This window comes from Doryrhamphus excisus, chromosome 6 (genome assembly GCF_030265055.1).
Source record: "Doryrhamphus excisus isolate RoL2022-K1 chromosome 6, RoL_Dexc_1.0, whole genome shotgun sequence".
Taxonomy (NCBI): domain Eukaryota; kingdom Metazoa; phylum Chordata; class Actinopteri; order Syngnathiformes; family Syngnathidae; genus Doryrhamphus; species Doryrhamphus excisus.
In genome coordinates this window covers 18,380,668-18,405,742 of record NC_080471.1, presented here as the reverse complement: position 1 = coordinate 18,405,742, position 25,075 = coordinate 18,380,668, and the positions used below count along the sequence as shown (strand labels likewise).

Sequence of the window (25,075 nt, the reverse complement as noted above, 5' to 3'; positions counted from 1 at the left end):
ACAAAGCCAGTGTACAGTACATACTGTATGTGGTACGTTTTAAGACTTACACAAGCAAAATGTCATTTATGTTGCCTTATTCATTGCAGCAACATCTACAATTCCAAATATTTAAAGTCCATATACATAAATCTAACATTTATTTTGTACTACCACTCTGTATTTGTACTCTTTGTAATATTCCAAGCTGCCAGAATGAAAGCGTTTCGGCACATGTCCAACAGGGGGCAGTGAGTCTTCCACTGCTTCAGTGGTCAACGAAGAAAAAGAACAAGGAAGCGGGCGGTCTTGTTGTTGTCAGTTGCAGAACGCAGCACTACTGCTGTGAAAATGCGTATCGAGAAATGTTATTTTTGCTCGGGTCCGGTGTACCCAGGACATGGAGTTATGTTTGTGCGGAATGATTGCAAGGTATGAAATACTCTGCGTCTTTTAACATTCAACGAAATTGAGTTTGGGAATTCGCGTTGGCCCGTCATCTGGACGGCTAATGCTAGCTTGAGAGTGTAACGTGCTCACGTGGAAGTGAAACGATAATTCGGTGATCAGTTCGAGGTAATAAATAACATGGATGGTTAGATTAACTCGACTTCGTGTGCAAAAGGTAATTTTAAGTTGACAATTCAATTTTATTCTCATGATGGGTTGATCAAATTGTGGGCCCAGGCGTATAGTGTGCGCGTGCGCCTTTAATTTCTGGTGTGTCTCGTGGAGTCAATGCACCCCCTAATGGCGAACAAATGAAACGTCAGCTTTTGTACCTCACTGTGAACAGATTTCCGTGTGAAATACACATTAGTTTTAGCATTTAACGGGTTTTGTTCATATTTTATAAGTATAACTATCACCAAATGTTACTTTTTTATTTTTCACGACTTGCAACACTTGCTTGTTTAGACACCGGTTAATGGCAACTGTAAAATTACATGTTTATCCTTGTTTTTTTTTCTCCAGACATTCAAATTCTGCAAATCAAAATGTCATAAGAATTTCAAGAAGAAGCGCAACCCCAGAAAGACCAGATGGACCAAAGCATTCAGAAAGGCAACTGGAAAGGAATTGACAGTGGTAGGATGACTGATACTACCCAATAATGAGTAATAAAAATTGTTTTTGTTCCTTATGTCCTTCACAATGTGTGTTTCAGGATAACGCTTTGGAGTTTGAGAAACGCAGAAATATACCTGTTAAATATAACAGAGAGATGTGGGACAAGACAGGTATTTTTTTACACATTATTTGTATGGTAAACAAATCTGAATAAATCACTTCATTGGAAAAGCCCTACAAGCAAAACATAGACTAAGGCTGTGCTGATCAGAACTTAAAATCACTATAATGTGGAATTTTATGTGTTTTCTTATATACACTGAATGAACAATGAATTACATCTTCATAATGTAATGTTCAGTTTTGATTGATATTGTTGGAGTGGTAAGAAAATCTGAATATGTGGTTTGCAGTGGTGTAGAAGTATGTTGAATCTTACTGTTGTTAATGTTTACTTTATTGGTGCTACATTGAAGAGAGAAGTATAAGCATTGTATTTTTAATCTTTTGATGCATCAAGTCTATTTCAGTGAGATTGCAGATGCATGTGATGTTAATACTCTTGTACTGCTTGGTCACTTCTTTGCTGACCACCCTCTGTGACTTTTGCAGTGAATGCAATGAAGAGAGTGGAAGAAATCAAACGGAAACGCCAGGCAAGATTTATCATGAACAGGTGTGTACGGTTTGATTTTTGCTCTGATCTTTGACTTCATACATTCTGTACAACTACTGTTTGGTTGTAAGTAAGATTTATTGGTGTATTTTTATGACACCTTTATTTTACCAGCTAAGATCAATTGAGAACATAGTCTCATTTACAATGATGACCTGGCTCCAGCATAAAGTAAAAACAAACATGGTGGATTTGGCTGTTGACATTGTGTTTTGTGTTGGTTTTGTAGATTAAAGAAGGGCAAAGTATTGGAGAAGGAAGAGGACATCAAGGAAGTGAAGAAGAATATTCACCTTATCAAGGCCCCACATGCCGGTATGCTCTTAGTGCATTGCTTCTCATATAGTCGGGGGGGGGGTATTTTAACCATAAAATAACCTTAATTTAGACAAAAACACATTTTACTTTATTTTTCAAGAGAACATGTATGACTCGTAAAACGCCTTCTGTAAGCAGACTTTCACTGTGAGAGCACTCAGCGAAACTGAGTGTCTTCCACAACCGAGAAAGGGTGGTCATATCTAGTTGGATGAATTCAATTATTTTACAGGTTGCTTAGGCTTTTGATTATAACACATGATGCCCAGCCAGCATTTTGCTACCGTTTTAGCTGATGCTGTACAGCCAAAACATTAGAGCGGGACAATACAAAAGGGTATCTACAGGTTACAGGCTACAATAGTACAAACCACAGGTGATTTTTATTTTTACCTGAATTATATCGATCATGTACTTTCTGATCAATTAGAGCATCCCTAGTTGACAGCAGTTTGATCATTTCAAAGTGGAGACAAAAACCTTTTTTCTTTATACAGGAAATGCCAAGAAAATGGAAGAGAAAATGTTGCAGAAATTACAAGAAGACGTGGACATGGCGGGTGAAGATGATTAACTTTTTTGTCAAGACATCGTACTGTGGCTTTGAACGGACTCTGCATTTGTTTGGGAATCAATAGTTGTAAATGTGTTTTGGCAAACTGCAGTTCTATCAGTTTTAAGTGATATAAAGCAGCTTTAAACCTCTCCGCAGGTTTTTGTGTGCGCCTTTTCCACTAATATTGTATCATTTTACATACCACCATTAAGGCAGAAAAGGCCTCAAATAAATGTTTTTTCCTATCACAAGTATTGCTGCTCTAACTTTTATTTATTCTGTGTTATTTGTGACATGATTTGTGTATTCACAATTAGCCAAACATATTACAATATTTGGTATGATGGAGTGCATTTCTACACTATTACATTATAAACATTATTGCAGACATATTACAGGGCAATTGTGTTGAGTATGAGTATGGCTACACTTCACTGCACTAATGCAATGATGTTTTTTTTTGTTTTTTTTACAATTAGAGTAATATGGAAATACTGTAGAGAAAAAGCCAGCAACTTTGTAACACTATTTCTCATCGACCCATCCACCTCTATAAATACGGGGGGGATGTGTGCAAATGGCGTGGCCACAAACAAAAACTGTCAATATAGGCATGGACAAGAAGTAGCAATGAGAGAGTTGAACATGTCTTCTATTAATTTTGTGTGATGCCATGTATTTCCAGCCTTTTGGTCTTTCAGACACTTTTTTTCCAAATATGTTTTGACTAGTGATGTGTGGAAATATCGATACTCATATAGTTTACTATACCATTACCATACATTTATTTTATTACACTCAGCTCAGAGCTAAATACATACATTCAATAAATACACTGTTGTCCGCCTAGCCCCGCCCACCTCTCGCACCATCATGGAGGACGTTCTGCTCTATGGCGTTCTACAGCCTGTTCCATTCATTTGCGTTTGAGGTGACATGCCTAGTCAATTGTAGTGTCGCTGGGCTCGTATAGATTTTGTGCCGCTGATATCAACAATTTTTAATTCTGTGTCGATAAAGAACTAAATCAGTGGTATCGCACGTCACTAATTTTGACTCCTACGGCATACCGTAAGTATACCAACACGGTATCTAATTTACGCATGCGTAGTCATCATTTATCGCAGATTATAAATTGTCAACACCTGAAACGGTGCAACAGTACATTCGCTAACCTTCCCCAGTAGATGCAGGTGGACGTCTCTTTTTTTAACAGCAGGCTACATTTTAATAACCGGAATGTCCGAGGAGGCTGAAGGAGTGATGACTTTGGAAGAAGAGCGGGTGAGTTTAAGGAAAATCGTGTCAGTCCATCACAAGGAACCATGCAAGGATGCTGTTAGCAGTAGTTTCGGTAGCCTTTAGCATTTTTACTAAAAGGATGCTACCGCCAAGTAATCATTAGACAAGTAGTACTGTGCGTCTTTCAAAATAGAAACTTGAGTATTTTGGTTCTTCTTTAATTTATATACTGATTTTGTTTTATTATGAGTTATTTTTACAGAAAGGCAAACATTGCAGAATGCTGTCTGACTGTTGCCCCCATGGCAGCTTCTACCTGACATAATGTAGCTGCCATTGTCAATATTAGCTTCCATTTTGTGCAATTATATGGAGAAGACAAGACAAACTGTGTTATTTCAACAGGAACTGGATGACAAGGTTGTTAGTCCAGAGAAAGCAGAAGAAGCCAAGTTAAAGGCCAGATTTCCCGGTCTCGGAGCCAAACACGGAAGCTCAGATTTTCTTAAAAAAAGACTTCAGAAGGGGGTATGTCCCTGATTACAATTGGCAGCCCTCTCTTTTAAACAACATTAAACATCTGAATATTTTTTTATTTATTTGTGCAGCAAAAGTATTTTGATTCTGGCGACTACAACATGGCCAAGGCCAAAATGAAGAATAAACTCCTGCCATCAGCCCCAACGGAGAAGGTCGAGATCACTGGCGGTCATATCCCCACACCTCAGGACCTCCCTCGGAGAAAGACTTCCATTATGACAAGCAAACTGGCTGGCTGATGGGTCTGTTTACAGCTTTACTACTATTCCAACCACTTAAAAGCCACTTGCCTTCAGCATTTCACTGTTTCCCTGCATTCTTTTTTTACTTACAAACCAACCACTTAAAGAAAAATGGGCCCTTCAGGCACTACATTTGGAATTTATATCTAGGTAAGGAGTACATAAATGTTTCAAGGTCATACACTGTGGATTGAACTAAAAGCTTGAGTGCACTTAAATAGGGATGGGTATGAGTGCTGCCTTTTATTTTGACTATTGAATTAAAAAATACTGCTTTAAAAAAATTGTCTATAGAAACCACTTTATAAAGTCAGTAAGTTAAGGAACAGCACAGTGACATGATACTTGATGAATGCATTATCTACATTCATGTTTCAATGTTAATTTTAAGGGCAAATGCTGACACATCTGTTGGAAAAATATTAGTCCAACAGCCCTTAAATACTTCTGGCGGTCTGATTGCATACTGTCTGACTGTGGTTTGAATAAGACACAAAAGGTGGGTTCAATCTCATTGTGACATGTCAAAATTGGCCTTAATTGAAGTGAAATACTGTTCTTGAGCAATATTTGCTCTCACATGCGCATCTTGCCACTGTTTGACTTGAATCATTAATTTTATTGAACGAAGCTCCCTGTATTTGTTTTTGTAAAAAATAAAATAATTTTGCATAACAGCTTGTAAGTGCTTTCTTTGAAATAGTATTTTTTTTTGTTCCATTGACTTCATAGTGGTAATTTGAAGAAACCTGAACTTTTGTTTATGCTGAGCTTGAGCCATTGAGATGACCGCATACTGTGGGGTGCTGCAAAAGTCAGTTTTGAGAATGTTGCCACTTGCTTGCTTGAAAATTGAAAAATACGTCTATGTTCTTGCTTTAAGATATGGCTGTAACGTGTAAACATGTTTTTAAGCCTGCTAAACTAACTTTAGTTATGTCATAAGGCAGTAGTTGTACAGTAAGAGTACACAGCCAGGGGTGTGCAGAAAACTCCACACTATACTGCATACTCCAGAAAATATTATATTCAGGAAGTAGAGAAGTCCTCAACCACATTCTGCCCTGAACTTCTATTACTTGACTTTCTGTTGACTTCCTTGGTCAACCAACCAATGTCGTGTCCAACCATTGGCCACTAGGGGGCACTGCAGCCGCACCTGTGTTGCTGTGCTGTCAATCAAAAGTGTAACGTCTGGCTCAAAGGACAAAGCAGCATCACAGAAAAAGGAGGAGGCTGCAATTAATTGTCTTTGAGCGTGTTTCCACAAGTGGAGACGTGCTTGACTGTTCGTGAGAGGAGTCCTGGGAAGTTTTGTATTTATTTTTCGTCACATATTTTCATCTTCATGGCAGGTCCTGAACTTTATACCAAGGTAGGTTTACTTGACTAAAGTTGCTTTTTAGCTAGCTAGCGAATGTGCATTACATCTCATCTTAAGCGGATATTAAATGATCATTTCCGTTATTTTTATCTGCCTGACACTTAATATAGCACGTATGTAACTTTACACTGCGGTGACACAGTGTTCTCACATGGTCCGAGTAGTATTTTTGCCTTTAGAAGATCCATCCACTTGTGTTATTATAGCTGGTGTGTAATTTGACTGATTCTGACCCGGTTCCTTCTAAACCTGTCCACCAGCATGCCCTTGTATGGGTCCCAGATGCCGTGGACGTGTGGAAGTCAGCAAAGCTTGTCAAAGACTACTCACCAGGCGACCAAGCATTATTTCTACATCTGGAGGATGGCACAGTAGGTCACAAGCACACATAATAAATACAATATAGACTACTGGACATATGCTAAAATAGCAGATTTTGTATAAGGGAAGCTAACACATTCTTTTATGGTGCTTTTGCATGTTCTCCCCATGCTTGTGTGGGTTTTCTCAAGGGAGGGAAAAATTAGGACAATTTGGGGCCCCAAAAGATAAGAGATTGTAACGTCCAGAATTCAGGTACTCTGGTTTTCTCCTGCACCCCCAAAATATGTTGGCTTAATTGGACACTATTAGATATTTGTAGGTGTGAATGTGAACGGTTGTTCATGTGTGTGTCCTGTAATTGATTTTAATAAAACAGGCGGTATAGAAGATGCTATTGAGTTCATTACCGGTATTGCGCATTCATTAATTTTCAACCTCTTATCCTCACGAGGGTTGTGGGGGTGCTGGAGCCTATCCCAGCTGTCTTAGGGCGAGAGGTGGGCTACACCCTGGAATGGTCGCCAGCCAATCACAGGGCACATATATAGACAAACAACCATTCACACTCACATTCATACCTATGGACAATTTGGAGTCGCCAATTAACCTAGCATGTTTTTGGAATGTGGGAGGAAACCGGAGTACCCGGAGAAAACCCCCGCATGCATGTGAAGAACATGCAAACTCCACACAAAGATGGCTGAGTGTGGAATTGAACCCCAGTCTCCTAGCTGTGAGGTACTGCGCGCTAACCACTCGTGCTAACCCGTGCAGCCTGTGATAAACCAAGTGAAGCAAATGAATTTAGAACTTGCCATCATTCCAGGATGATTAACAAAAAAATCCAACTGTTGGACATTGGTGGAAACAGGACGTTCAAAGTGAAGTTGCGAGCGGCGTGAGAGCGATGGATGAAAGACGACGAACACTGAGGCAGCTCCGGGAGAGTTACATCACCACATGTGTATTTCAACACTGGTTCAATTCCACCCTCGGCCATCTCTGTGTGGAGTTTGCATGTTCTTCCCTTGCATGCGTGGGTTTTCTCCGGGTACTCCGGTTTCCTCCCACATTCCAAAAACATGCTAGGTTAATTGGTGACTCCAAATTGGCCATAAGTATGAATGTGAGTGTGAATGGTTGTTTGTCTATATATGGCGAAGTGGTAGAAAATATCACAGTAGCGGAGAGATGGGTGCAATGTTGTTTGCAGCCTTGGAGGCGTGGCAGATGTTAAGCGGATGTACAGTGTGTACATATTATGTCATGTTCACTGGGTTATGGCTGCCAGCGTATGTACTGTACATATTACGTATTGTTCTCTGATTGGTTTATCGCTGCCAGCGTACCGGAGTATAAGGCGCATCGTCGGTTTTTGAGGTAGCTAAAGACTTTTAAGTGGGCCTTATAGTGGTAAATCTGCAGAGTTTTAAAAAGTTGCACTGCACCCTAGCAGCTTCACAGGTAAGGGATAGATGTCAATGAAAACAGTGAAGGAATTTTACTTGAGTGGAGCTGTCATGTCGAGTCGGGGCATGTAGGCTGAGTTTTCTTGCACAAGACAAGCACAGTAGTGCCTACAGTAGTTGCCTACAGTAGTTTTCAAATCATCTTGCAGTATTTAATATCTTTTTTAAGGTTCTACATGATCTCAGCTCAGTGTTTCTTGTGTTTTTGCAGGAGATGCAGTATCAAATTGACCCCCAAACAAAGAGCCTCCCACCACTAAGAAACCCCAACATCCTGGTTGGAGAAAACGACCTCACAGCGCTCAGCTATCTCAATGAACCGGCAGTTTTACACAACATCAAAGTGCGCTTCATCGACTCCAAGTTGATTTACACGTACTGTGGTAATAAGTCGTCTTGTTTGACTCACACTATCTCTGTTGCTGTAGACTTTGGAGTCATGCTCACTGTAAGCTCTGACGTCAGCTGTATTATTATGCTGCAGGCTGCTCATAAAGAAACACAGAAAAAGGCTACTTTTACAAAGATAATAATGCTGTTTTGAATGAAAATGGATTGAAACATTGAACAATATGCACATTATTGTGGCTGCAGTTTGCAGTGTATACAATTACACTGTAACCTACTACACTAGTTTCCTATTTTCTTTCCTAGCAACACCAGAGGGATATAATTAGCAAGAGACTGATATGTCAGAACACATATATATTTATATATAAGGCTATTTTGGAGGCCTTAAAAGAACATAAAACAATATTTAAAAACTTCAACTTAACTAGCTTACACAACTCGCTATAATTTATAGCGGGAAAAGATCCCATCCAATCAGAAAATATACTGGATCATCATAGAGTTGAATGATGGTGAATGATGGAATAAACTGTAGTATTGAAAGAAAGATGCTAATGGTAATAACAACAATATCCATCCATCCATTTACTGTTTGTACTCACTATGGTCGTGGATATGCTGGATCCTATCCCAGCTGTCTTTGGGCCAATGTGGCCCAATCTAAAATTTCTTAGTGCAGTAATTTTGTAGGGTTGAAATAGTTTTCCTAGTATGTATTTATTATTGGTAGCATGCATCCTTTTGGAAAAACACTCACAACTCACATAAAATATATGTATATGTAAAATGAAAATGTTGCACAAACTTAACACGGTTACCCATACTGATGACATCACATGATTTCATGTGATTGTGCAGGTGTACAGGTACATAATGGCCACTGAATGTATAATTATAATGTGCCATATTCTCATTTAGAATCAGTGAGTCTTGTCTGTATTATAAACAGGGATTGTTCTTGTCGCCGTCAACCCTTATGAGAGCCTACCTATCTACGAGGCGGACATCATCCACGCCTATAGTGGGCAAAACATGGCCGACATGGACCCCCATATATTTGCCGTGGCTGAGGAAGCATACAAGCAGATGGCCAGGTTCTCTCCAAATATAACCATTTCGTCCTTTAACCACACAATCATATAAATGTATTGTCTATTTCTCACGTTTTGTACGCAGAGATCAACAGAACCAGTCTATCATTGTGAGCGGTGAGTCGGGAGCTGGCAAAACGGTCTCTGCTAAGTATGCCATGCGTTACTTTGCTACAGTCAGCGGCTCCTCTGGTGAGGCTGATATTGAGGAGAGAGTCTTGGCCTCCAATCCTATCATGGAGGTGATGTTGAATACTGCACAGTAGATAGATACACACTACACAGACATGCAGGAGCTTTATCAAAATATATGCCTTCACAAAGATAATAGTGCTCAGTTTCTATTGACAACGCCAGAACTATGGTAGAGAGAAAATTTCTGAGAGACTATTTTTTTTTTTTAGAAACACAAGTATGATTTTTGCATATGTACCTCATTGTAATGGTAATGGTTTTATTTCATTTGAACATGCATCAGATTACAATTGAATGCATCACATAATCAGTTCACAGTTCCACATGTCCAAAAGGAGTAGGAAGAAGCAAAGCTTATTAAATCCTACCCCTCCATCTGGTACTTTTACAATCAGTAACTGTTACATTTGTTCACTTCCTGCTTTCCATAATACAGTTTAAGGTTTTTTTTTGTTTGTTTTTTGTTTTTTTTATAATGCACCTCGTACCGAAATACGAGGTGATATGACCAAACAATGACATAATGGGTACCATAGTAACTGTCAATATAGTGATACGTATATATAGCACATTAAATATTGGGTTACTGAATGGCTTGTATGTATTTCCTTTAGGCTCTCGGGAATGCCAAAACAACAAGGAATGACAACAGCAGTCGCTTTGGGAAGTACATCGAAATCGGCTTTGATAAAAAATATCGCATAAGCGGGGCTCACATGAGGACCTATTTATTGGAAAAATCAAGAGTGGTTTTTCAGGTACATTTTCCACAGCATTGTTGTAGACTATGATATTGACAGCACCCTTAGCAGTGTGCTTCCAGATGATGTATTGTATAACAAATGTATGTTCATACTGTACTTTAGGCTTATGGAGAACGGAACTATCACATATTTTATCAACTGTGTGCCTCATCACATTTACCAGAATTCCAAAACTTCAAATTAGGTATTGTAATTTCAAATTGTTTTTAATGCTTGTAATTGTACTGATATTTTCCACTGATTTATCAACATGATGTTTCAAGGTAGTGCAGATGATTTCCATTGCACTAACCAGGGTGAGAATCCAGTCATTGATGGAATGGATGATACCAAAGAGATGTGCAATACCAGGAGAGCTTTGACACTATTAGGTTAGTCTTTGTCGTTGGGAGTATGTGCCTTAACTACATAGCAAATTACATGATGCATGTTCTTTTATGCTACCACTGTAAATTCCCTAGTTTATTGATTTAATTTGTGTATTTCATCTCACAAAAAGAGATCACACAAAAAGTGATCTTGGATTTAACTCAGTAGGTGTCAGTGTACAGCTTGGAAAACACTATAGTTCCAGGTCATTGAACATGCAAATGAACATCATTGAATATCATTTATCATTTATCCTATTAATATTGACCACTGACTCTTTATAGGAATTTGTGAAAGTCATCAAATGGAAATGTACCAGATTCTGGCTGCTATTCTTCATCTTAGCAACGTGGAGGTGAAAAGTCATTCTCAGGACAGAAGCAGCATCTCGGTAAACACAAAAGTCAAATTTTCATTATTTATTTATTTATTCGGGATGCTTCTGTTTTAACCCCATGTGTTTTCAGCCTGACAATGCCCACCTAGTGGTGTTCTGTGAGTTGATGGGGGTTCCCTGTGATCAAATGGCCCACTGGCTCTGCCACAGGAAACTCAAGGCAACCACAGAAACATACATCAAGTGCGTCTCCAAGGCAAATGCAGTCAACGGTCGAGACGCCCTCGCCAAGCACATCTACGCCAGACTTTTCAGCTGGATTGTCGGCTGTATAAACAATGTGCTGAAATCAGCTGTTAAACATCACTCATTCATCGGTGTGCTGGACATTTATGGGTATGTTCTTATCATCGTGTTTGTACTTTTTCTTTGTTTCTTAACATTTCACCTGTAATTTTTCACCAGGTTTGAAACCTTTGATATTAACAGCTTTGAGCAGTTTTGCATCAACTATGCCAATGAGAAGCTCCAGCAGCAGTTCAATCTGGTATGTTCCTTATTCTTTATCTTCCATTGTACAATCCAAACAATGTATACATAACATTACGCTTAACATATACGCTTCCAGCATGTCTTCAAACTGGAGCAAGAAGAGTACATGAAAGAGCAGATTCCGTGGACACTGATTGACTTCTATGACAACCAGCCGTGCATCAATCTCATCGAGGCCAATCTGGGCATCCTGGACCTTCTGGATGAGGAGTGTAAAGTACAGTAAAACTGACTCATTTACTTTGGTTTGTTTGTCACAACAATATTTAAATGTAAATGGGGGTAAGCCACTGTTGATGCACTATGCTGCTGATGGGGATGTCATCCAACTTCATGTCAAAAAATCCAAACTATCCCTTTAAGATCTTGGCAGAGGTCTGCAATTTATGTGTGCTCTTTTATAAGTCTCTTCCAGAGTATGAGCCTGAATATTTTTGTGCAACTTCAGAGTAATGCAGTAGCTAATCTCTTCCTGTTTCCATAGATGCCCCAAGGCTCCGATGGGACATGGTCTCAGAAAATGTACAGCACGCTTTTGAAGCAAAACACTCACTTTCATAAGCCAAGGTTATCAAACATAGCTTTCATCATCCACCACTTTGCAGACAAGGTAGGTAAACAGATGTGACACAACGTATCTTAAAATATATTTGATGAATTTTCTTGCAAAGCAGAATATAGCTTATGTGTACTTAGTGAATGGTCGCTACCTAGACACAAAGTCATATATTACTCCATTACAAATCTGTTCCATGCGCTGCATCATTTCCGTTTGCAGAGCAAGTATTGCTGAAATGGAAGGATGAATGATTCAAACCTTCTCATGTGAGAAGGGTCTGAATGAGTTCCATTTAGTTATATTTCCATTGGCAACGTTTTCTGTGTTCACCGCAATGTTTGGTTGTATTAGACATATACAAGTTAGTCAGCCAACTGCAGCATGACTATTACTATTATGACCTTTGCTCTTTTTTCCCACAAGATCTTTGTCCTTTGTGACGTGGTTCTTTGTGCCCAGGTGGAGTACCAGTGTGACGGCTTCCTGGAGAAAAACAAGGACACAGTCAATGAGGAGCAAATAGAAGTGTTACAAAACAGCAAGGTGATCATTTTGAGACCACGGATGTGGTGTACGTCATAATTTCCTTCTTCATAGTCACAATGAATGCACAATATTAAATGAAAGGACATATTGTCAATACCTATTCAGCTGAGCTTTCAATTTGAAATGATGTTATTATGGGCACACACCCCTGGCATTGTTCTGCCAGCTCTATTGCAGGAAATAACTGTACAGTACACAGCGTTTTCACATTGTTAGTACAAAACACTGCCATCTGGTGGCTATTCTTTTTTGCAGTTTGCTTTCTTGCTGAAGCTGGTTGAAGGTAATAAAAAAACAACAAGTTCTACCAAAAGACCCACCACCAGCTTTACTGGAAGATCTGGTCGCTCACCGGGAGCTAATAAGAAGACTGTAGGAATGCAGGTGAGGCCAGAAATAGGTAATCTCTTGATAATAATAAATAGTTATTTGTTAAATATGCTGCTACTGAAAATATTATTATATTATTATATTATATTTCAAATATTATATTTGAAATGTAACATTGTTCCTTGCCCGTTCTTCTTAAACTTTATTCAGTTTCGACAGTCTCTGCATTTACTGATGGACACACTTAATGCTACGACTCCTCACTACGTCCGCTGCATTAAACCAAACGACCATAAAGAGCCATTCAGGTAAAAATCATTTCACTCAAGTAATTTCAGTTGGTGCATGGAAGAAATATAACTTGCATTGTATATATATTTTTTTATTTGTTTATTACAAAGCTTGGACCCTTTGAGGGCAGTGCAGCAGCTGCGAGCATGCGGTATCCTTGAAACAATCCGAATTTCTGCAGCAGGATTCCCATCCAGGTGGCTTCTCAGCAGCTTCATGTGTTACTGAAAGTGAGACCCAACAGTGATTGATCTCTTCTTTACAAATGTTTTAGATGGACGTATCAGGAATTCTTCAGTCGTTACCGAGTCCTCATGAAGCAAAAGGATGTGCTGCCTGATGGAAAAGAGACTTGCAGAAATGTCCTAAAAAATCTCATCCAGGTGGGAATCATAGCTGGAACCTCGGTCCTATGCTACTTATCATATACTTGATACAGTATATATCACAAATGCTATATTGTGTTTTGGCTCTTAGGACCAGAACCTGTATAAGTTTGGTAAAAACAAGATCTTCTTCAGAGCTGGCCAGGTGGCCTACTTGGAGAAGCTGCGTTCTGAGCAGCTGCGGAGAGCTTGTGTCAGCATCCAGAAGACTATCCGCTGTTGGCTGGCACGTAAGAAATACCTGAGGATGAAGCAATCTGCCATCACCATACAGAGACACGTGCGGGGTCATCAGGCACGCTGGTAAGCAGAGGGATTCATAAACGGTAAAGGAAACTGGTACAAAATTATCATGTGATTGCTTTCTCCTTTTCAGTTATGTTGATTTTCTGCGGAGAACAAGAGCAGCTGTTGTCATTCAGAGCAATGTTCGAATGTGGGCGGCTAGGAGACGTTACCAGAAAGTCCGCTCTGCATCTGTTGTCATTCAGTGCTTCTTCAGGAAATATGCAGCCAGAAAGCTGTACTACAAGGTAATTTTATTGAATGTGCAATATCATCATTCAAAACTGCACACGTCATGTTAAGTTGGTCATGTTAACTTTGTTAAAATATGATGGTGGAGGATTAAAACAATACAATGCAAGGTTTGATAATATATATCCCAGAATAGTGGAAGTTGTTAAAGCTGCAGAGGGTGGATTCACAGGACTGACTCTTATCTTTTATCAGTTTTTCACTTCATATTGCTGTAGTGTCCCAATACTGTAGTGTAAAAGCTATAATATGAGGTCATGACGTTTACCTTGTCATCTCCTTCCAGCTGTTGTATGAGCAAAAGGTTTTGGTCATCCAGAAGTGGACAAAAGGCTGGCTGGCCAGAAAGCACTATCAACGTACTCGGGCAGACATTATCCTGCTGCAGAGCTGTGTTCGACGCATCATGGCCAAGAAAGAACTGAAGAAGCTCAAAGTGGAGGCGCGTTCTGTGGAGCATTTCAAGAAGCTCAACATTGGCATGGAGAACAAGATTATGCAGTTGCAGCACAAGATAGACGAGGAGGTGAGAGCATTAAGAGAAAAAACTGAGCTTAATCCTACCCTTTCTCTGTATCTATTACTGATAATTCACTCACACCATAACTTGTACATATTTCACTTGGCTACATTTTATCATTATATTATTATTAAAATAATATAAGTTAAATTTTACGAGTTAAAATAATGAAACTATAAGCCTTGCGCAGTGTTACGGAAAAGGAAGAAAGGCCTTTTCTTAGCCTTTTTTTTTAAATATATATATACCTTTTGTTGGGTTGTTTTATCGCTTCACTGTAGGTTTTATGCTTTCTTTGTAGCACTTTGAGATTTCTGTAATGTAAAGTGCAATATAAATAAAATGTATTATTATTAGAAATAAAAAAGGGATAAAGTAAGTGTAAAATTTGTGTGAAGTACTAGTAAATGATAGTTATTAGTACTTATCACTAATAAGTGATATAAGAGATACAAGTAAATTTGGATTCTGATATACTGTACATATACAAATTTTTAAATTGTAAATTCATAGCTGTTTTTTTGTCATACTTTCAATTTCAATTTTATGTATACATGTTTACGTTGTATGTAAACATGGGATCAGTAAAGCTCTCACGTAATGATTTCTGCCACCATTACCATAATGTTACGACCCTGAATTATGCAAAAATATGTGTATTAAAAATGTATCTTTACTGTAAGAAAAAGAGCAAACTTGCCTTGAAATGCAGTGTAATTGGGCGTTGTCATCACATCACATGCACACCATGTGTTTGCATGCTCCCACAGCACAAAGAAGTCAGAGAGCTCAGTGAGAGGCTGAATGCTGCAGCAAAGGCCCAAGAAATGGAGCGAGAACGACACTGCAAAGAGATAGAAAACCTTCATAGGTCAGAGCAAAAGGCTCGAGCTGAGGCAGAGACGCTCCCTTCGCTACTGGAGCGGCTCTCCTTTCTTCAGCAGGAGCTGGACAACACTCTCAGACAGAAGGAGGTCCTGGAGGATCAGAGAAAGGTTGATAAGGAGCAGACACAGCTGGTAGGCTTGCTTCTACAAACTTTACCAGTGTTTTATCTATTTTTCAGATTGCCTGCATCTGCACTGGTTCGTTATATTGTTTGTGTACCTGGAAGTCAATGTGGAGTCCACTATATGATGTCATTGTCTGTTCTGTTGTTGGTTCGACTGCATGATTTAATTGTTGTAGAAAATATGTACTTTAGTAGTACTTTGAGCATGCATACATGTTGGCGCATTTATTGCAATTTTATATTTTATTTAATGTTTATTGCACAGGGCTGCACGGCGGTCGAGTGGTTAGCGTGCAGACCTCACAGCTAGGAAACCAGAGTTAAATCCCACCTTTGGCCATCTCTGTGTGGGGTTTGCATTTTCTCCCCGTGCGTGTGTGGGTTTACTCACGTTTCCTCCCACATTCCAAAAACATGCTAGGTTAATTGCTGACTCCAAAATGTCCATAGGTATGAATGTGAGTGTGAATGGTTGTTTGTCTATATGTGCCCTGTGATTGGCTGGCAACCATTCCAGGGTGTACTCCTCCTCTCGCCCAAAGTCAGCTGGGATAGGCTCCAGCATACCCGCGAGGATAAGCGGCATAGAAAGTAGATGGATAATACATAGTACTTATATTATTGTTGTATGCTGTTTTAACAGTTAAACATTTAACCTTGTTCTATGTGTGTTAATTGCTCTGTTTTTCTATCCGCTTCTTTTTACTTTTAGGTTGTACAGGAGCTGAATGTGAAAAACAGCTTGCTGAGCAATGAAAAGGAAGACCTCCAAAAGGTCATCGTAGAACAAAACCAACAGTTGACAGGTAATATACCGTATAAACATTAAGTGTTCTAAAGAAGAACATTTTTTTAATTAAGTAAAGTAAAACTGATGGTGTCAGACATTAAAGGCAAAGTGGAAAACGCAGAAAAACTAGAGAAAGAATTAATAGAAGAACGCTCCCGGTACCAAAGCCTGCTGAATGAACATCTGCATCTGGAGGAGCTACATAAAGACCTGAAAGAAGAACTGGAAGTCAGCATTGTAAGGAATATTTATGTGTGTTGTGTGTTTGTCCCAATAGAAAAGCTTTCTATTTTACTGTACCTTTTTTTCCTCATTTATAGAGCTCAAGCAAGGAAGGGCGGTCGCTGGGAAGTCAGAAGCCAGAATCTAAAAACAGCAACTCCTCTGAATGTAGCCCAATCGTAGACTTGACTAATGGACAGACCAGCACAACAGAAAAAGAGGCAATGTTGACATTTTTTTATTTATTTATCATTTACGTATATGTTTTCAAAACATCTAGGGTACATTCAGGGTAATTATTCAGCTGCACTCTAAACCGCTGTCCTATTAGTTTGAATGTGAGCAGACTATACTATATTATTTTTCTTTTGTCAACAGTCACTTCACCAATATCAGCCTTGTTCCAGTAGCAGTGAGAGCTCACTAGTGCGTTTTAAGGCGATATGGCATTTAAGCTTTTTTTCGTATTTCTTGTAGATTTATTAGATTTTTTTTCTACCAACCAAGATTTTCAACACTGATTTTCTTCTTAGGCCGAGACCTCGCCCACTGTCGACCTACCACTGGTTTTGAAGCTCCAAAGAAGAGTCAGAGAATTGGAGAAGCACAAACAGTTGCTAGAGTTGCAGTTAGTCGAGAAGAAAGCCCAAGAGGAAAATGTATGTTGACAGTTTTTTTTAAGTAGTTTTAATTAATATTGGCAATTTTTAATTAATTGTGTATTTCTGTGTAAAGGATGTGGAAGAGGAGAAAAATGTTGGCATAGCACTGCTGGATTTGGAAACGCTGAAGGTACAACCTTAAAAAAAAAAGTCACTTCATGTTGCTGTCATGTCCCAAGCGGAGTGGAAGGAATGTCATAAACAAATGTTGTTGGATCAAAATTGGCAAAATTGGCAAATAGTCAGTGATTGAACCCCAAAGCAGAGATGACAAAAATGTGTAGAAAAAATGATTAACAAAAAGCACACTCAAAAGGAGCGGAAAGAAACACAAAACTATGCCATACAAAACTACAACTAAAGCAGCTTCTAAAAAAAGTAAGCAGAGCTTTAATACAACAGTTGGAAAATCGGCGAAGAGCAGGGTAGTACAACAAGAGAAGCTTGAGTGGGTAGTGTAGACATTGCAACAATCTGGCAGTGAGTGACTGTGCAAGCAAAGGCTTGCAGACTGGAAATGCTCCTAGGTGTGTGCAGTCGGCTCTGCCCCGGCAGGACCAGCAGTGCACTACAACAGAGAGTAGATAGATGGCAGCAAAGCAGCTCCAACAAAACATAACAAAAATTCTGAAGCGCAAACTAAAACAATTTTTTTTAAAAATGCTTTGGTTTGATTTCTTTCAGCGTCAAGAGTTGGAGACTGAAAACAAGAGGCTGAAGCAGGACTTGAGTGTACTGCGTAAATCCCTGACCAATGAAAACAGTGAACTAATGCCCCCTGCTGTGGGCTCCACACCTTATGACATACTGTTGGAACAACTCACTTCTTCAAACGAGGAGCTGGAGATGCGAAAAGAGGAAGTGCTTCTTCTCCAGTCACACCTAGTGCGGCAAGACGCTATGAAATATAGGGTAATATCATTTAGCTATCATTACTGCAATTGGAATGGTTAGTTTTTTCCTTAACCTATGCTTATTAACTCCCACGTCCAGGATTCTGCAATTGGGGAGGGTGTCAATTTAGAACTTGGTGACCTGCACTCATTTCAAAATCTTGACAGGTAAGACCACATGACTCTTAACCTTAAATTTATACCATAGTGACCAAATACCTGGTCATATATGATATTTTACTCTTAGGTCCGCTGACATCCATACACTCAATGAGGATGGAGAACTGTGGCTGGCATATGAGGGCTTGAAAGAGACCAACAGGTGTGGGTTTTGTTGTTGTTAACACAAACTATTACTCAATAACTGGTTGCTATGACTTTACATTCGAGGGTTCTGGAGAGTCAGATGCAAAAGCTGGAGAAGCAGCACAATGAGCAGTGTGAGAAGCTGCAGGATGAAGTGAAGACATTGAAGGAGGAAAAAGAGCTGCAGCAGAAGCTGCTGGCTCAGACTTTGGTCCTACCTGAAGATGCTCGCATTGAAGCAGGCCTGAAGCTTGAGATCACTCGGCTCACTAGTGAAAATCTGGTGGGTTCACTCGCTGGCTGTACAGAACTTGTACTTGTTCTGCTTGTATTATGTGTATGGATAATGTTTAAAAAACTCGGGTGGACTGTGGTAGGAAATGGCTATTCACAACTCTCACGCTCCCTGTATGCGCACTCTATAATGCTACAGAGGCAACTGCTTTTGTTTCATTACTTACACAAAATAAACACAGTTAGGACACTGATAAAGGCTAGTCCAGCTGCAGACTGGTCGATGTTTACAAAACAATCCAGGGTGAAATGCACTTGACAGATTGAAATAATTTTCTTTTGATTGTAGCGAATCAGGAACTACAACCACTTCTGCCTGATGTTTGCCTCGTTAGGAATTGTAAACAAATGTAGCTTTCCCTTACACCTGAAGAAACACTTCCTGGAAGACATTGCTAACACTGCAAAACGAGAAACAGAGCTTGGGTTAGACCAGGGGAAGCAGAGCTTTGCGTAGGGCAGAGAGCGTATCTGGCCACTCATATAAGGAAGCCCGGCACTCTGTGATGTCACAGAGGTCAGTGTTGAAACAAAGTAATCCCAAATGTCTTTCAGGGCTCACTTCCAAATGCGCAAACCTCATTATCTAAAATGCTGGCGTGGTTTAACATGAGCATACAATATTCTAACTACATTTATAGGTCTGGAAAGTGGAAAAAAATCATAATAGGTCCCCTTTAACTGTTTAGCGTGTCTTGAACCACTACTCTCAAATGAAAAAGTTTGGACACCCTGGCCTCAAAAACGAACACTTGTCAGAGGGATGCAGTTGAATTCTTCCATCCATCCATCCATTTTCTATACCGCTTATCCTCATTAGGGTCGTGGGCGTATGGTGGAGCCTATCCCAGCCGACTTAGGGCAAGAGGCGAGGTACACCCTGGACTGGTCGCCAGCCAATCACAGGGCACATATAGACAAACAACCATTCACACTCACATTCATACCTATGGTTTTTCATATAGCTTTTGTATTGGATCTCAGTAGAGTGGATGCTGTATCTGATATTGGGGTCTTTGAGTATAAACAGTGATTCAACCATTTAAAATGTCAACCTTAAACAATTGTTTGTATTTCACATTTGTTTTTGTCATCATGTTTACTGTTGTCTTGAGTGTGAGTGAGAGTGAAGTTTTCTCTAATCTTGTATGTCTGCATATTTTCAGGACTTCATGGTGCAACAGGAGAAAAAAGACAAAACTATAAGCAGTTTGAAAAAAGAACTGCAGCTGTACATGAAAAAAGTAGAAGCGTTTCAAGGTAATCCTTTTACATTGAAAGCCTTATTGAAGGCTTATTGAAGCCCAGTTAATATCATATATTAACTGGGAATCCTCATGCTGTTGTGTCAAGCTGATCAAAAGAACACAGACATGATGATAAACACTCCTGCTAGAACTGTGAGTATTCCACGTAAAGAGAAGGAGTACCAGGGAATGTTGAAGTACAAGGAGGGCGACGAGAGCCGGCTAGTGAAAAATCTGGTTTTAGGTATGACAAACCTGTTTTGCTCCCGGCAATGTTTCTTTCCAGCTATCATGAGAAATGGATAAAGGTGCTGTGTCTGTTTGCCATTGTCTCAGATATGAAGGCCCGCGGTGTCGCTGTGAGCTTCCTTCCAGGACTTCCTGCTTACATCATCTTTATGTGCCTGCGATATGCTGACAGTGTCAATGATGATCAGAGAGTCAGCACGCTGCTCAATTCGGTTCTCTGCAGCATCAAAGGAGTCATTAAGGTACACTATTTACTAGACACTGAGATTACTTTTATGAAAAGTACCCTCTGTACTCTGAGTATTTGGTACCGACCCTGCCTCCTCCCACCGAGACAAAGTAACCGAGAGTATGACTAACATTGGTCTCACCCCGTTCATCCATAGAACATTGTATGGAACAAACAAATGCTAGTGCCCACGAATGATAACACTTGTCATGTTTTAATTTTGCAGGATCCTCTGACACCCCTTTATGTTTTACACTCACTCCCCACATTATTAGGTACACCTGCAATCTATGTAGGTGCAATATTAGGTGTATCAAAAATGTATGCTTTTATAGAGGTAACAATGTTCAGTTCAATATGTTTATTATTGAAGCTGCACAGAGGCCGAGTGGTTAGCGCACAGGCCCGAGTCATCTCTGTGTGGAGGTTGCATGTTCTCCCCGTGCATGTATGGGTTTTCTCCGGGTACTCCGGTTTCCTCCCACATTCCAAAAACATGCTAGGTTAATTGGCAACTCCAAATTGTCCATATGTGTGTGTGAATGTGAGTGTGAATGGTTGTTTGTCTATATGTGCCCTGTGATTGGCTGGCGACCAGTCCAGGGTGTACCCCGCCTCTCGCCCGAAGACAGCTGGGATAGGCTCCAGCACCCCCTGTGACCCTCGTGAGGATAAGTGGTAGAAAATGAATGAATGTTTTATGTTTTATTTATTATTGTGGTTATTATTGTGGTTATAATCATAGTCATTATGATGTGGTTCAGATAGTTCTACACCACTGTAGACTAATTGTCAATCCAGTATCTCCAATGAAATGAAAAAAAGCATTTAAGCTTTTTGTTGTGGTTGCATTATAAAGACGATGCATTGAGAAACACAGTTTACTGCATGTGACATTTGTGAATTGTTTTTTCTACAGAAGAGAGGGAGTGATTTTGTGGTGTCGTCTTTCTGGTTGGCCAACACGTGTCGACTAATTCATTGTCTGAAGCAATATAGTGGCGATGAGGTGAGGATGAGTGCACTTGAAAACAGTTAACATTCCACCTACGTGCATTAAATATGCCAAACATCTATGCAGACGTTCAAGACCCACAACACTGCAAAGCAGAATCAGCATTGCCTGACCAACTTTGAACTGACTGAGTACCAGAACGTATTTGCTGACTTGGCAGTCCAAATTTACCGCCAGCTCATCAAAAGCATGGAGGACACCCTGCAGCCCCTCATAGGTGATGTGAATAATTCCACATGCATCCATATGAATTGGTTTGACCGTGTTTGTCATGTGCAGTGTCAAGCATGCTGGAGCATGAGTCCATTCAGGGTGTTCTAGGCTCCAAACCAACAGGTCTGAGGAAGAGGAGCTCAAGTTCCCCAGAGGAAGAGGCTGTTACAGTGGAAGTCCTCCTGCAGCAACTTGGACAGTGGCACACCGCCATGTGTCAGCATGGGTTGGACTCTGACCTCATTAAACAAGTCGTCCGGCAGCAGTTTTATATCATATGTGCCGTCACCCTGAATCACCTGCTTCTAAGGAAGGACATGTGCTCCTGGAGTAAAGGCCTGCAGATCAGGTACTGGCACACTGTTGTTACCTACTGACAATATAAGATTCAATTATACACTCACTGGAAACAAAAAGATAAGAAAAATTGGTATGCACAATCATAGATCACATTACACTTTCCTTAACATCAAAGTTATATAGAAACAATCTAATAATATTCATTGCCAGATTTTTATTAATATGTTTATTCAGGTTGAAGCAGAACAATAACACCTGTTTCTAATATTACGGTCACCTTATGAAGTTACACGGGAGGGACCAAATTAGAATATTTTCCATTTCAATAGTAATTTCCAACAATCAGTAATTTGTACAAATAATTTAGAATATTATTATTTATTCTAAGTACAAATAATTTAAATAATTTAGAATATTATTATTTATTCTAAATTATTTTAATTATTTGTACAAATTACTGTTTACGCTGTACATTGTTGTTCATATTTGATGTCATCTATTTATTCTCCACATTATTATTTATTATTATACGGGAGCCAGGCAACGACATTTGGTTGGCAATTTCACAGCTGTATTATTGTGCAATGACAATAAAGGAAGTCTATCTATCTATTTATATTTCTCAACACAATATTGTGTCAATATAGCGCTTTTCAAAGTATCCAAAGCTCTTCACAGTGAATTGAACCCATTAAACTGTACAATGCTACTGCTACATCTGCAGCCACAACTGCCCTGCGGTAGACTGATGGAAGTGTGGCTGCCAATACAGAAATCCCAAATTCCCCAAATCACTTTATTTAACCATAGTTATACAGTACTTTTAGTATATTCTATGTCAATTTGCATACATATAACACAGCCTGACTAGCTTCCCAACTTCCTCTGTGCTCAGGTACAATGTCTGGCAGTTAGAGGAGTGGCTGGTGGAGCGGGAGCTCTCCGGGTACGGCGCCAAGGAGTCATTGGAACCTCTTGTACAAGCCGCACAACTTCTGCAGGTCAAGAAAAAGACAGAGGCTGACGCTCAGGCTATTTGCAACATGTGCACAGGCCTCACGACTGCACAGGTCCGTCATCACCTACTGTGTGTTTCATCGAAGTGCACAGCTCATTAGTTTTGATCACTATTCTCCATTGCAGATTGTTAAAGTGTTGACCCTCTACACGCCAGTGATTGAGTTTGAAGAGCGTGTGACAACCACCTTCATCGCCACCATTAAAGTGAGTTATTATGACACAAGCACATGCAAGAGTGAAGCACTCATCAGATGATTAACCTTTTCATTTTTGGACCTTACAGAACATTTTAAAAGACAGAGGGGAGTCCTCCACATTGATGATGGATGCCAGGAAGATATTTTCTGTAACTCTTTCCTTCTCACCATCCTCTGTGGCACTAGAAACCATCCAAATCCCTGCTAGTCTTAATCTGGACTTCCTCCACCGCATCTAGAGCCGCTCAGTATTTTCTGTTTGTTTCATCTTTGGTTGCCATCAGTTTATACCGAACTTTATACACATGTCATATGAAAAGTTTATTTAAGGAAATATATGCACATATATGCCACACTTCGGAGGGCACAGAGGGCTCTGTCCAGACCATTTAGACCCCCCAAGAGCGCAGGACAACCATGGCAACAGGCCCACCCCACCCGACCTGGCGAGGCTGCCCAGGCGAGGACCAGTACGACCTAACCTCTTGCCCAAAATGAGCTGGGATAGGACCCTTGTGAGAACAAGCAGCATAGAAGATGGATGGATGGAGGGACGTACCATGTGACTAAAGCAGTACACTGTCCACAATGACAAATTTAATTTTAAATCTACAAGATTGTTCCAGATGGGTTTAAGTTGACATTGGATGAGAAAAAAAACTTGTTTTTATTTTTTATTTTAAGAAATTCCCACCAAGCTGACAGATGTGTTTTCATTATTTTTCCAGATGTGAGTTTTTAAAAATATATATATTTTTGAATGTGCTGGCATTTGCATTTACACTTAATTTTAATTAAAAAAAGTTTGTCTCTTATACTGTTGGCAGTTTTTTTTTAACCCTAACAAGGTCAGTAGGGCCAATTTAATACATTTAAGTTAAGCCAATTTCACTTCCCATTTTTCCATGGTCTTTACTCACCTGTTATGAGAAGGGGAAAAAAGACAAACTGGTATTACATTTACAAAATGTATTAAAAATATTGTTATAATGCTCTGTTAAATTAAGTTATGCTAAATTCTTATGAGTGTCCCTCTGTCAAATCTATAACTGCACTATGCTAACTCTATTGTCGCTTGATTAATGAAACATCAGCAGTTTTTATCCAACAACAGTACTCATTTTAAGTTTTTTATGCTATCTAATGGGAAGAAAAGTGAAATATTTCAAGTGCATAACCAGCTGTTGTATAAATGCTGAATTTTCAGTAAAATGGCCTGTCATGCTGATGTTTTTCTCATGGATTTTACAGGTAGTGTTTTGATTTTAAGTGAGAATCCTCCAGGAAATAGCATGACAAATGGAGTCATCAGACAGGTTCGTACACTCCAAAACTCATCCTGCCCCTTTGATAAAATGGAAAATCTTTCTCATACACCCCACACAATTACTGCACTATTTTGTAGTGGCATCCTTTAAAAAAAGTTTCCTTTCAACTTAAACCCCCTAATGAGATTTTATGGTATTTGTATCCGGATTCTTAGGCTTTGGTATCCTTGAACAAAGGAACTCACCCTCCCTTGACAAGTCGCCGTCACAAGACAAGTGGGCGGAGTCTCCTGTTACAGTCGCAACAGGTGAGCGACTCCCGCCTGGTAAGTGATTCTAACAAACAGAAGGGGACACACGCCGGTATTGTACGGCGAGTTACTTTCAAAATAAAAGCACACGTGCGTGCTGGCGCCTTACCAAACAACCCAAAAACACAACTATGTCACATTTATAGGTTATCTGAATGTTTTTTAACAAAGTAAAATACCCACATTCATAAAAGCTTCTTAAAAAACGCAATGTTTAA

The 25,075-nt window shown here is 39.6% G+C and overlaps 3 protein-coding genes across 4 annotated transcripts; all 3 read left to right on the top strand.

The window, feature by feature from the left end:
• The first annotated feature begins 243 nt into the window (after positions 1-243).
• rsl24d1 (ribosomal L24 domain containing 1) lies at positions 244-2,851 on the top strand. Its single transcript, XM_058075184.1, has 6 exons — positions 244-411; positions 955-1,068; positions 1,148-1,220; positions 1,663-1,726; positions 1,956-2,041; positions 2,542-2,851. The coding sequence occupies exons 1-6, from the start codon at positions 331-333 to the stop codon at positions 2,616-2,618; spliced, it is 495 nt and encodes a 164-aa protein (XP_057931167.1). The 5' UTR covers positions 244-330; the 3' UTR covers positions 2,619-2,851.
• Positions 2,852-3,715: 864 nt separating this feature from the next.
• Positions 3,716-5,299, top strand: LOC131130971 (cAMP-regulated phosphoprotein 19-like). The gene is made up of 3 exons (XM_058075185.1): positions 3,716-3,884; positions 4,248-4,370; positions 4,451-5,299. The coding sequence occupies exons 1-3, from the start codon at positions 3,840-3,842 to the stop codon at positions 4,619-4,621; spliced, it is 339 nt and encodes a 112-aa protein (XP_057931168.1). The 5' UTR covers positions 3,716-3,839; the 3' UTR covers positions 4,622-5,299.
• Positions 5,300-5,822: 523 nt separating this feature from the next.
• LOC131130934 (unconventional myosin-Va-like) lies at positions 5,823-24,054 on the top strand. 2 transcript variants are annotated; one of them, XM_058075109.1, is made up of 40 exons: positions 5,823-5,999; positions 6,269-6,379; positions 8,013-8,184; positions 9,102-9,246; positions 9,329-9,485; positions 10,053-10,196; positions 10,305-10,386; positions 10,466-10,573; positions 10,856-10,962; positions 11,039-11,304; positions 11,374-11,455; positions 11,537-11,677; positions 11,945-12,070; positions 12,479-12,562; positions 12,821-12,949; positions 13,106-13,203; positions 13,297-13,383; positions 13,461-13,569; positions 13,664-13,875; positions 13,949-14,105; positions 14,396-14,635; positions 15,400-15,648; positions 16,354-16,447; positions 16,526-16,668; positions 16,752-16,874; positions 17,187-17,312; positions 17,389-17,445; positions 18,000-18,227; positions 18,309-18,376; positions 18,456-18,530; positions 18,599-18,797; positions 19,975-20,068; positions 20,162-20,299; positions 20,392-20,546; positions 21,453-21,542; positions 21,615-21,765; positions 21,828-22,110; positions 22,957-23,131; positions 23,205-23,285; positions 23,365-24,054. In XM_058075109.1, the coding sequence occupies exons 1-40, from the start codon at positions 5,973-5,975 to the stop codon at positions 23,515-23,517; spliced, it is 5,466 nt and encodes a 1,821-aa protein (XP_057931092.1). In that variant the 5' UTR covers positions 5,823-5,972; the 3' UTR covers positions 23,518-24,054. The 2 variants fall into 2 exon arrangements, with proteins under 2 accessions (XP_057931092.1, XP_057931093.1); XM_058075110.1 differs by lacking the exons at positions 5,823-5,999; positions 6,269-6,379; positions 8,013-8,184; positions 9,102-9,246 and having other exon boundaries at positions 9,344-9,360.
• The last annotated feature ends 1,021 nt before the right edge of the window (positions 24,055-25,075 follow it).